We start from the raw sequence: 13,151 nt of genomic DNA, 5'->3' as shown, positions 1-13,151 counted from the left end.
CCCCGGCAGCGGGGGGAGGGGGCGGGGGGGGGACGGACGGACGGACAGACGGACACCCACCGGGACCGGGGCCGGGGGAGGGCAGCGGCCGCCCCGCCGGGCAGAGATTGCGGGGAGCGGCGGCGGGGAGGGCGCGGGGGGACCATGCGGGCTCCGCTGCTGCTGCCGCTGCTGCTGCTCGGTAAGTGCCGCCGCCCGGCCCCCACCCCCTTTTTCCCTTTTCCTTGCTTTTTTATCTATTCCCCCCCACCCCAAGCATCCCTTGCCTTTTCTCCCCCCCCCCCCCCCCCCTTTTTCCCCCACTTTGGCTTGCAGAAAATTGGGCAGAAAGGCGGAAAATAAACGGAGGGATGCTGCGTGCCCACCCGCTTTCCGCACCCGGGCTCGCGAACCCTCTAATTTAGAAACCGAGCACATCAGACCCGCAACTTGGAGCTGCAGGGCTGGTTTCTTTCTGCAGGGATGTGAGCTGAGCGAGGAGCTTCTTCGCTCCCTCATCCCTGGTCTGGGGGTTTGGGGGGGGTCTCGGGAGAGCGATGTGCAAAGCCTTGAGCCTGACGCCCTTTGCTTTCGGGGTCCCGCCGAGCCAGGGGAGACCTTCGCTTCGGTTGGGTCTTCCAATGGTCCAGTGCGCCGGGTGCTGCACGGGTTGAGCGTGAGCCATCACCTCTGGTTCGTGGAAGTGGCGTGGGAAACGAGTGGGGAAAAAAAAAACCTGGTGGGAAACAGCAATTCCCTGCTGGAAGTTGGTGGTGGAGTTGGGAAAAGGATAAACTTCTGGAGACCCTTCGCTGCGGGACCCGTGTGGGTTTCGGGGGGCTGCATCGCGCCGGGGAGGTTTGGGAGTGGAAACGGTGTCTCGCATCCTGTGATCGTGCTGGGATTAAGGGTGCTGAGGAAATGACTGTGGGTGATGCACCGGGAGGTCTGGTTCTTCGGCAGGGTGTTTAATCAGAGAAGTGGCCATAAACCGCACTGGAAAGTAGCGGGGAAAGGAAATGCACTGGTTGTTTTAAAAGTGAATAAAGGCAGGGAGGAGCAGGCTGTTTCTTCCCTGTATTCAGGGAAGATGAGGAAGAGTCAAAATAAAATAAAGGAAGATAAAACAAAATAAAGTAAAACAAAGTAAAATAAAATAAAGTAAAATAGAATTAAAAATTAAAGTAAAATAGAATAAAATAAAATAAAATAAAATAAAATAAAATAAAATAAAATAAAATAAAATAAATGTCGAATCTTGCTCTGGGTCATGTCTCCCAGCAGAGCCTCTGCCAAGCTGAATGTGCTTTTATTCAAGGTAACAAAAGCTGGGGGACTCTCCGGAGGTAAAAACGCAAGCGGAGGCATGGCCCTGGGGTTTGAACTACGGGGCAAATTCACAGAGTTCCAGCTGAAATCTCTGCCTGCCCAGCTTTTTCCTGGTCTACTTTGGACTCACAGCACTGGGGCTTGGTGGGCGAGCAGGTGCGAGGCCCCCATCTCCCCCTGACACCAACATGGGCTCTAAAATAGAAGATTTCTCTTCCCATTAAAACTCAAGAAGCCTCAGGCTCGTTAATATGGGCATAAAGCAAGAGCTGTTAATGCAGTTTTTCTTGTGCCGGCCAGAATTTAGCTGAGTTTAGCTGACTTTGCCTTCTCAGAAGGTTTTGTTCTGTTTTTCAAAGCAGAGCGATAAACATGCTGGCACTGGTACAAAACGGGCTTTTGGCGGGAGGATGGTGGGGGAACCCGTTTCTATAGCGCTCTCAAGTGATCCTGTTACATTTTTCTCAGAAATTATTCGATTAAATCCTTCAAAACAGTGCTTTCTGCCATTTGTTGCTGCTCTTAAGTTTTGGAATAAGCTCCTCGGAGGCGCTTTTATGTTGCTCCCCGGGTATTTGGCACCAGGATTTGCTTCCTTAGGGGCCAAATTCCTCCTTGCTGGTGTTTGGGCTTGGAGTCCCAGCAGTGCTCACCTCTGAGGCTGGTATCGACTGCAATCATTTGAGCTACTCAAAGCCTAAAATTCATCTTTTTCCCCCCCTCAAATGGGAAGAAGTTGGGTTTGTTAAGTGAAACTGTTAAGATTTTTGATGTCTTAAAAAACTGTATTTGGGACGGAGCCGGCATGAATTTGCTCTGTTTAAATTGGATGTGAAATGGGTGGGTGAGCAGGGAGGTGGGATTTCGGACCATCTTTTTGGGTGTCCTGAGGAAGAAGGTGACCACATCGTGCTTGAGGCAGAGCAGAATCAAGCCCGAGGTTGTTCAAGTTTTTAAAAGTAGCTATTTTGGGTACAGCTATTTCGCTAGAAATACTGGCTTCCAGGTTCAGATCATCCTGACCCCCTAATTCTGCAGAGATTCCCCCTTATTTCGCTGCTGTAAATCAGAATAAAATCAGCCTCAGATGAGGCACAGCCAGAGTATACAGAAGATGCAGCGAATGTGACATCAGGCAAATAACATCCTTAAATTCAACCAGCCTGCGAGGGGCTCGGAGTTACCAATTACAACGTGTTCCCAGGACACTTTATTTCATTTATTCTTTTCCCATATTAGATCTGCTATCCCACAGGGGGTATGATAGCAAAATTGCATCAGGAAGAGAAAAATGATACTTTTTGTCCTCAGAGGATCAAAAAGAGCCACAGATCAAACCTGTCCTGGGGGCAAAAAAGGCAGGAAGGGGTTTTACAGGAGATCAACCCTTCGCCCAGCTCAAAGCAAACCACAGATTGATGGAGTTTAAATCCTTGTTGCCAAAACACCGTTTTTCATTCCCAAAGCTGCGCTGGCTCCCTGGTACTGGGAGTTCGTGTTTGTCCAAGACAAGCTGTCAAAGATGTGCATTTTTTAAAATCCATTTGATCCCTTGAATACTAATTGTGACACAGGCAGGAGCAGGCAGTCAGGGCCATACCTACAGGAGGAGAAAAAAATTGTTAACCAGAGAGTTTTAAAACCAGCACTGAAGAGGAGCGTGTCTTCTTATATACTTGCTGTCAGAGGAACTTGGCTAAGGTTTTCACAAACTTTTTGCTAACCATTTTAGCCTTTGATTCCCCAGTGGCAAAGCAGATACAGTAATGATACTCTGTGGGTCTGTTTAGGAGGCTTAATTAAAGAATTATTTGTAAAGCACTTGAAGATCCTTGGATGAAAGGAGCTGGAACCGTGCAGTACACTGATTTAATTCCAGGGAGTTGCTTTAAAGGCTTATGATGAAGAGGCTGGTGATCATTCATGTTGGCGATGACGGGAGGCCAGCTGGAAATATCTGCTCTCAGCATTTGCAAGGAGGCTGGGGTTGCGCTTTGGTTATTATTTGCCCTATAAATCATGCATTTTCTCTCCCCTAAAAGAGAACCCTCTAAAAGACCCAGGCCTGTCGACATGAGCTCTGGGGTGTTTTGGGGACTGATGGGGGTTAATTGCAGCCAGCGAGGGTCCCTTAGGCTGTGCGATAGCCCCCGTGTTATTCCGGGTGTTCTATCACTGTACGAGAGCAGAGAGGAGCTGCTGGGGTTTAGGTGCAGGACCGCATCCACCCCACCTGGTCACACCAGCCCTGAATTTTGCCTGCTTTCTCCACAATGCTGCACTGGGTGGCCCCTTTGCCCTGTGCCCAAAGACCCAGCGCAGGACCCAGAGCCCCTTGATTCTCTGGGGGGCCAGGGAGGATGGGGCGAGGTGGGGCTTCATCACAGAATCACAGAATCACAGAATCGCAGCATGGTAGGGTTTGGAAGGGACCTCTGTGGGTCATCTAGTCCAACCCCCCTGCCGAAGCAGGGTCACCTACATCACCTTACGGGGTGATGCCCTGGGGAGGTGAGATCCTGCCATAACATCCAGACGACCTGCTCTGTGCTACAGGGGCTCAAGCCCCAAGCCCAAGTGCCTTCAGCAGTTACGTCTCCAGGCGGTCCAAGCAGTAGCAGGACCAAGCACATAACAAAAAACCTACCCATGAGCGAGCAGAAAGTCCTCCCTCCTGGCTGCTGAGCTGATGGGGAGTGACACATAGGCAGAAACATGCAGGTTGTGAGCCTGGCCATCCCCCTCACCCAGCCCGACAGCACACTTGCATGACAGACGGCCACCCTCAGCTCTGCCGAGAGCCGAAAATCACGGGAGGGTTTGAACTTTGCAGGAATCCGGGTGGTCCGGTTTGGTCCATTCCCCATGTGCAAGCACGTGAAGTCTTGCAAACCCTCCGAAGCGTTTTCGCATGCTTCTGCCAACTTCCTCATCAAAGCCTGTTTACGTGCACAGCTTCTTCCACAACTGGCCAACCTCCACCTAAGGATGTTGTTTCTGAATTCTTGCAATGCCTGCCCTTTCCTGCACAGAGAAGTCCTGACCAAATCTTGCTTTTTTCTTTTTTTTTTTTTCTTTAATCTAAACGATGCACACAGTCATCTGGTGTTTGTTGTTCTCCAGCTACCTGCACTAAGTTCACCACAGCCTCCAGGGCTTCCCCAAATAGTCTCACGTTGCAGAGAGCAGTGCCTTCGGTCTTGGGATCGCCAAGAAAATCCACCCAAGTCTTTCTCTTGCAGCTTGTGAGACAGCCAGGCTCGAGACTGGTTCTGCGTGGGGGTCTTACAGGTCTTCTTGCATGGTGGTGCTTGGGGATGCACCACCCATCTCCCCCAGAACCCTTTCCGTGTGCCACTGGGGCTTCACAAAAAAAAAAATCCCTCTCTTTTCCCCCAAACTGCCTGGTGTGATGGTGTCCCACATCCGTGGTGAGGTGCTTTCTCCTGTTGCTTCTTTGTAACGGGGGCAGATCATCTGAGCTTCGTCAAGTTTTAATGTCTCTAATTGCGTATTTGTCCATTGTAGCACTGGGCTGAAGCTTTGCAGTGTTTGCCTCTGGAGGTCCTTAAGGAATATACAGACCCACTTAAAACTGGGTGGAGGCAGGAGGGATGCGCTCTGCCCGTATCATAGCTCTGATTTCAAGGTGCCTAAGCATTGAGACTAGCCTGTATCCAAAAGCATGTTATTTTGGAGCTAAACAGCCCTGCCCGAGAAGTTAGGCAGAGCTGAGAAGAAGAAGATTATCTTCTGTGTTATTGTGCAAAAATCATGTATGATATGCTGTGAACTGAAGAGCTGAAATGCTGTTTAAAGGACTGGCTGTGCCACAGTTTGTCTCTCTGTTTTGCATGTGTCTGCTTAGACTACGTGGTGTTTGGTGGAGAGACCGTGCGGTGGGTGTCCAGGGATGGGGAGATGCTCTCAGCCGGGGTCTCCGGGGCTGCTGCAGTACAAATAGCATCAACGAAGGCCTGGCGAGCAGAGGGCTGCAATGCACCAACAGCTTTCCATGGCCAGAAACAAGCTCACGATGCTGCAAGGGGGGAAGTCACATTTAGAGGGCTTTCATCATGACACCTAGTAAATTTGGAGCTCGACCCTGTGCTGTCACTCAGGAGGAGTTGCTGACTTTGCACTGCTTGTTTCTACCCTTTTACAACGTGACCACCTAGGGCCACGCTGACACAGTGGTATTTTTCTTCTAGCTCAACTTCCCCGGCGGTGGGTATCAGTGTCCTCACCTCCTTCCACAGCCAAGGGAGAGGGACAGGTTCCTTCCAAGATGACTTAGCCTGCTTTCAAGTTAGCTGCCGGCTTTGAGTTGCAAATAGTGCTAGAAATAGTGAGTGCCCGGGGGAGTCTTGGAAAATGTCACTAGTAATGTTACTGCCTTCTGGGAGTGCAAAGCTCTGTGGTGGGTTATCTGGGGTGACGTTCATGGGGATTGTATGCACATATTCACTTCACTTGAGCCATCGTGTGTCTCAGAGTCAGCCTTCAGTACCAAATATTGCTGAAAACCACTGGGAACCAGCAAATGCCAGGATACCCCGTCAACCCTAAAAACAACCCCTCTCTTCTTCAAGAGACAGAGTGAAACCCCAAGGCACCGAAATCTTCCATTGACCGTTTTCTTACTGGGTTCCAGGTCTTCTCGCTGAAGTTTTTCTCATGACTAAATGTGGCTGCTTTGCAAACCTTTGCATCTTTGCAGTGCACGCTGCTCTGCATGTTGTAGGCACCTTTTCCATCCCGTAAATAACGTACATCTTGCTTGGCCACAGGCCAGGAGTGCTCGGCAGACGCCCGTGACAGTTTGGCGACAAGGTATTGCAAGGAGACAGGGAGAATGCAAACGACTTATTAAAATTAACTCAGTGTAATGTCTCAACGTCCAGCAGAGAGCAGAAGGGGTAATGAAGGGGAACTAGCCTTTATTTTGGGCAATGGGAATTTTTGAAAGCTGGGATGAGTTTCCTTGTGAAGAAAGGGAAAATTGGGAGTCCTGGTGTTGCCAGCTCTTATTACACAAGGTAACGCCATGTAGGTTCAGATACTTAACCAAGATGTTTAAGGTTGGAGCTGAGTTGTCCTTGAATCCAGCTGCTGTTACTGGAGAGAGGGGCATCTTCTGAAAGCAATTCAGATGTCTCTTGGGATGATCTGGTCCCCAGAGATGCTTGTCTCTGTTCGTGCTCCCCAACAGGGTCTGATGTTACACCAATAATGACCAGGATCTGCCCCTGGAAACCCTTATGTTGTATAACAGTGTCTGTATTTGCTTTAAAATGTGTCAAAAAAATGTGGGTTTCAGGATTTGAAAGGACTTCTTGGTGGTGGGTCAGGAGTACACCCTAAAGGCTGCACAATGGAAAGGCATATAAGAAGAGCACGGTCTTTGGGTTTCAAAAACCAAGTCTGTGTTTGAAGCCAGGTGCAGGCCAGATGCCTTAGAAATAGACAGGTGGGATCTGTGTTAAAACCTCCTCCAAAATGGAAAAGGTAATTTTTTATTTCTGAGTTAGTCCCATTTTAGATGTCGCTTTGAGGTCTGGCTCATATTCTTAACATCTTTAATAAAAATAGGATTAATCCGGTGACTTTTCCTCTGTCTTACAAGCTCTGTGTGCAGGGGGCTTTGGTCTTATGCCACATGACTCATGAGACTGGTGAAAGGGAGGAGGAAGGTCATTTTGCAGTGGAAGAATAAGTCCTTATTTTTTAATGGCAAAGGCTGAAATTTTCTCTCTCAGCCTTAATTGATTTTAGTAAATTTAACTGGAGGAGGAGGTAGAAATTCGGTTTGAGATATTAAGCTGTAGTACTTAAAGATATATTAAATCTATTGTAGAGAAATGAGGAGACAACCTTGTCAGGCACTTACTTTAAGTGGCTTCTGCAAGATGCAGGCGAAGAGAAAAATGCCAGATTTCTAACTTTGACAAAGGAGACATGAAAGGCTGCAGAAGGGTTTAGCGAAACTGTGTTTGGGAAAGCCCTTCTCTGAAACCTAATAGCAAAGACCACATTTTTTTTCCTCCTCCCCGCAGTCTAAACGCAGGAGAGTGAGATAAGACATTCCACCACGTAGGCAAATGGGGGGGAAAAATGGAAAAGTTTAAACGATACTGCTGCAGCCTGCGGAAAATGGGTAGCTCTCAGGGTAACTATTACAGGCTGCTTATCAGGATACTGTTTGACTTGACTATGAGAAAAAACAGAGTCATTGAAATGATGCACTGTGCTCCCCAGCACGGATCCAGTTAGCAGTGGTTACATTGAAATAGCATCAAGTAACCAAGGTCCTGAATATATATATATATATATATATATGTATACATATACGCACTAAATAAGCAGTTAAACTTGTCCTTGTTAGACATTTCTAATTTATTAAGCAACAGAAGAAATGTTTAAAGCTCAGGTAAGGGAAGCAGGTTTTCTGCCACGTACCAGGTCAGATAATAAGGAGCGCCCTCAAACCAGGTTGCGATCGCACGACTCTGAAACCAGCGTTCTCATTCATGCATTTTCTTCAGCCTTCCTCTCACTCTCTAGCTTCTGGTGACCTGATCTGGTTTTTGGAGTCTAAACAAATAAAAGTAACAAATAAAAAAACAAAAATCTGTTCCCATGGGTTTCTCTTGGCAAAGTAGAGAAAGTAGCAACGCGCAGTAAAGGCATGAAAAGACCCCCTCATGTTTTATTTTCCTTTTTTTAATTTTTTTCTTCTAATATTGGTTTAGTTTTCGGATGGATCAGTCCCCTGATCTGGTTTGACACAGTGCTATGAAGCGTTTGTGCTCTCCGCTGCCTCTTTCGAAGGGCACATGAATTCGTACCGAACCAAAGCGATGCCATAAGCACACCGAAACTTCCTGTGGCGGTGAAAAGCTGGGTGGCAGCGACACGTGCGCTGCAGTTGGGATGAACCAGCAATTGCCACGGGGCTCCCGGCAAAGCCTGATCCAGCCGAGAGACAACCGGGGCGAAACACAAGTGAAATGGGACACGGCATCGCGTCGGCTGTGAAACCGGAGGGTGAAAATCACACCCTTGACCCCATTTTTCAAGCACGCAGGAGTTAATCTCAGCCTGCCTCGGTGGCTCTTGAGCTCATCGCCTCCACGCTCGCCTGAGCCTCGGGGTAATTCCCATGCCAAAAAAGCAATGAGAGGTGCTGACCTCTTTGGCACAAGTGATAATTTTTCCTGTCCTGAACAGTCATGTGGAATACTGTGGAAAAATAAGTTCTGAGCTTATTACAACACCCTAGTAGAGAGAATTATTTTGATTCCTTAAGATTTTCCCAGACAGCTAAAGAAAAACACCTCAAGACTCTCAGTCTATGCAATTTTCAAGGGCTCCAAGATAGTTTCTACTCGTGAATGGTACCAATAAATCCCCATTAACTGCATTCAACAGAACATCCTTTTTTCTCATTAAAACCTCATAAAGGGTTCAAAACCTCGTCCTATGGCAGGGTGTTCTGATTTAAATTGATGTGGCTTAAATTATGAATTTTAATCACAATTTAAAATACGGAAGAAGAAAGTCTTCATTTAAATGATTTTATTTTAATCATGTTTTTCATTTACAATTCATAGCTATATCCCTTAAGCAGGGCTGATTCTCCTCAGTGGCTCATTGTAAAACTTGGAGATTTACAGCCCACTCTTGCCTTTCAACTGTGTTTTCTAACCAGGTGGACACATTATGAACATATTTGTTTAAGCAGTTACACAGCCTGCCACCACTCTATTTTGATTTCTGATTTATGCATCTTTTATGTCTGCCTAGGTAGTGATGAGTAATACTAATTTGGGGCTTATTGGTGGCAGTCACTCTTCGCTTGCAGAGGAAATTTCTGTTAAACTGACAGATGCAAAACAGCACTGAAAATTCCTTTAGGATACATCAAGCAACCGAGGGCCTGGATACCTAGCACCTAAACTTTTCAACATACTTTTGAGTTTAATGCTAAGCAATTCATTGAGCAAATCTCAAGCGTCAGTCTTTGACGGAGTTAGTGACTGAAATGAATTGTTTCGTGTCCCTCGAGAGTTCCGAATAAACAGGAGTCGTTCTCTTAAAAATCACTTTTACTGTTTAAAATGGGAAAGGAAGAAAATCTATTTTTCAGCTGCCAGTTTCCAGTTGTTTTCGCAGCTTAGAATTAACTATTGATGGAGTAGCTGAAGATGTCCCTCCTTGATCTGCAGAGAGAATTTAAATGGCTAGCTGAGGTTTCTATGCAGAAGTTTTGACCATCTAATTGAAGGCAGAAGAACCTCACACTTAGTGTCTGGATACCCTGGTTATCTGCCCATGGTGTGGGCAGACAGCGATTAAAACAAAGCAAAGCAAGAATTAATGAGGCTTCATGTAATTTGCTGCCCAGTTTTTGTCTCGCATCCAAACCCAGTCCTATTTAGTGCTGGAGAATTCAAGTTCCCCAAGTGCCATGGGTGTCCTGCTTGAGTTTAGCCCTGCTGCAATATATTTCATCTTCTATTTGGTGCTAGATGATAGAATTTGGCCTTCCATAAATTAGAAGGAGATTTGGCCTTGATGGCTTGTGGCCCATGGTAGTGCACACACCCTTTCCCAGTGGGACAAGTCCAACTTGGAGCAATCCTTCTTGTGTCCAGGAAAACAATGTAGCCTAGCAGATCCTGGGGGACCTCCATCCATCCGCACAGCATGCCTGTCATGGGGGTGTGGGGAGGATGGTAGTGATTGATAAACTCGATTTCCTCTCTTGTTTCCAAAGTAAAACACTGTTAATAGACAATTCTGCAAAGCCTGGTGGAGCCTGGAGCCCCTCACACAGCCTATTTAGATGCATCTCCTTGCTGATCCTACATGAGAGCGTTTTCTCCAACAGGCTTGACAAATAAAACATTGCTGTTTAAGGCAACAAACACGAGGAGGGGAAAAAGTCATGACAACTGACACATCCTTGGTGCAGTGTCTTCTGCTCCTCACCATAAGGCTCCATTCATGGGGCCTCCCCATGAAGAAATGGGGACATCTTTATTAGACAGCAAGCTGCCAAAAGCAATCGCTACCATCAAGGCGATTGCAGTTGCCACCCCTGCCATCACTGCTCTGCATGTGGCCATTACAGCTGTTGGGTATCACCTCCATGGTGAGGACACATCTGCTTCTGCTACCACACGTCAGTTAAGGCTGATAAAGTTGTCTGATACGCTGCAGTTAGGCCCAGCTCAAGGTGGAGGATGCACTAACATCATTCGGACCCTGGGCCAGATCCTGCAGCCCTCACTCTGCATTTCATCAGGCCAAGTCCCTCTCAGGCTGTTTGGTGGAGCAACATCCCATAATGGGCATGCTCCAGAGAAGCTCTGCCGTGGTGAGTGGTTCTCAAAGTCTGGCCTATAATTTACCATCACACCCAAAACCCTGTTTTCTGTGGGGTTTTCCAACAAGCAGAAGGTTGATAGCAGATGGGGTGATGTTAAGCAATTCCCAGTGAGGGTGAGGATGGCCAATGCAACCACCACTGTGGGCTGCACAACCAAGCACAAAGCCTGTCATGCACCACCATCCACGTTCCCTGTGTCGGTGTTCCTCCAAGTCATGGATTCATCTGCGGGGGGGTGATGTAGGGCAGCCGAGTTGGAGAAAAAAGCTGTTGTTTTGGCAAAGCAAGTGGCACAACAAGAAGGGGGGACTGGTGGGAGAAGGGAGCGGTGAAAGTGGGCATGTAAGGTTGGCTTGGCAGCACGAGCAGTAGGGGAACTCATGGTCAATGTGTGCGGTCCTGTACGAGTGCCCTTTACAAGGATTGGGAAGGGAAATGCAAAAGTCCAAACTGATGGGCTGATAAAGGGAAGAGATGGTTTTCTACTAAAAAAAAAAAATCCATCTTCTTTTTTGTGCTGCCATTATGAAATCTGGCCATGGGTAGCTGGCAGATGTGCAGGGTAAAGTTTGGGGGGTTTTAAAGCGTTTTCGGTGGCACAGCCAGCCCCCCTGAGGAAGCAGGCTCTCCTTCCCTTGATCACATTAGAAATGGAGATTATGGCATCTCATCAGCACCTCCCATGGAAAAAAAGTGACTCGGCCCCATCAGCAGCTCCTGCTCCTGCAGGACCCTCTGCATGCACTCCCCAGCCGGTGCAGAAACTTTGATTATCGCCGGACATGGCACGAACCACTGGATAGGCATCAGGATGGGTGCAGAGCCCCAGCACGGTTCTTACTGGTGGGAAATGGGGGACCGTGGAGAGCTGGTGCATTTCAGACAAGACCCAGAGTGTGGTAGTTGCTGAGGTCCCGCTGCATATGACTTTCCATATCTCAGCCGTGCTCTCATGCAGAAAAATCCTGGCAACGGTCCTGATAAAAACCTGCAGAAAATCTCCCCTGAAAAAAAAAATGTCAGGAAACCACCAGAAGAAGCAGCTGCACGTGCCTTGCGGATTTGATGAGAAATACTCGGGGGACAGCCGTGCCAAAGGAACGCCAGCTATTTCGGGGCTGTATTTGTGTTTGAGCTGGTGGGTGAGGGTTGCAGCTCTCTGCTTTGTCTTCCCTGAGAGCGTTTTTCGTGTCTGGCCGGACTGCTCCAATCTGATTAGGAAGGGGCTCGCGCGGGGGGGCTGCGGCGATGCAAGGATGTAAGCTGCTTTCCCCAGGAGCAGGAGCCGGTGAACACAGCCCAGCTGGCCTTTTAGGGAAGGTTTCCTTATAATCCCGCTCAGAAGCAGTTTTGGGGCAGGGGTTTATCTCCATCTTGGCTGGGAAAATTGGTACCCCGAGGCGCTGGAAGAAGTGGGCTGATAATGCTGATGGGCGAGCGGGACCAGGGCTGGGAAACCTCTGCAGGCGAATTGGCTTTGAAGCTGGTTTTTGGAGAGCGATTTTAGGATTGCACTTTGTTTATTTATTTACTCCCATCCTGAAGGCTGGCGCTTATTGCAGCGGGGGGCTTGGGGAAGGGAAGGGTAAGGAAAGTGCAGCCGGTGAGCTGTTTCTGCAAGGATTTCAGCTCGATCTGAGCAGAGGCAAGCATCCCACCGAGGGACAGAAGGAGCAAGGGGTAATAAGATTTTTGCCTCTGCCCAAATCTGTCAAGAGCGGATGCTCACAGCCTGCCTGTGAAGTAGGTAAACATATTCCTGCTGCAAGAATTTATTTCGTAGAGGCAGATAAAGACCCTCAGAATTTTCACTTTCTGTTTTAAGAAACAAGACTGCTCTTTGCTGAGATGGACAAACGTGTGCAAGGTGCCTGTGGGCAGATTTCCTATATTTCTCCCACAAAAGGCAGGGAATGGCTTATTATAGCAACTTGGTACCATGTGGACCTCGCAGGACTTCCCAAAGTCCCAGCAAATTGTCCCAGCCTGTTTAACGCATGGCTGTTACCACAAGACTACCAAGAATGGGTAAAGGAGGAGCCCTCCCCTTGATAATATAGATTAGGAATAATGCGTTTGTTTCATAGCAATAAATACCAGCTTTTGGATCTGGTTGGATCAGGATTTGCACCAGCTTCCCAGGGGTGAGAGTCTGCCTCTGTGTGTAGCAGCACGGTGCCCAACGACCTGCTGCTATAACTCATCTCCATCGCGGGTGCGTTCAGCCTGCCATGCATCTGGGCTGTTTGCAAGATGGGGGTTTGCTCCACTCCTTGCTTTTCTCCAACACGGTTCTGTTCCCGTTTGGGAGAGCTGGTTCAAATCCTGAAGCAGCGAAGAACTTGCCCATCTGCTTCATCCACAGTCTCAAAATGCAACGCCTGGCTTTCAGCATGTGTGTCCTAGTTATTTGGCCGCTGTGCTGCGCAGAAGCTTGCTGGGCGAAGGA

The 13,151-nt window shown here is 48.1% G+C and overlaps 1 protein-coding gene across 4 annotated transcripts in view; it reads left to right on the top strand.

Annotated features, from left to right (window-relative positions):
• The first annotated feature begins 75 nt into the window (after nt 1-75).
• PODXL (podocalyxin like) overlaps nt 76-13,151 on the top strand; it is a 50,500-nt gene continuing 37,424 nt past the window's right edge. For all 4 annotated transcript variants that reach the window (XM_075428725.1, XM_075428724.1, XM_075428723.1 and 1 more), the window contains exon 1: nt 76-181. In XM_075428725.1, coding sequence (XP_075284840.1) covers nt 145-181 — 37 coding nt within the window. In that variant the 5' untranslated portion in view covers nt 76-144. The remainder of the gene's footprint in view (nt 182-13,151) is intronic.

Source organism: Opisthocomus hoazin, chromosome 8 (genome assembly GCF_030867145.1).
Source record: "Opisthocomus hoazin isolate bOpiHoa1 chromosome 8, bOpiHoa1.hap1, whole genome shotgun sequence".
Taxonomy (NCBI): domain Eukaryota; kingdom Metazoa; phylum Chordata; class Aves; order Opisthocomiformes; family Opisthocomidae; genus Opisthocomus; species Opisthocomus hoazin.
Note: the sequence above shows the minus strand (reverse complement) of the source record. Positions and strands in the feature narration are given on the sequence as shown.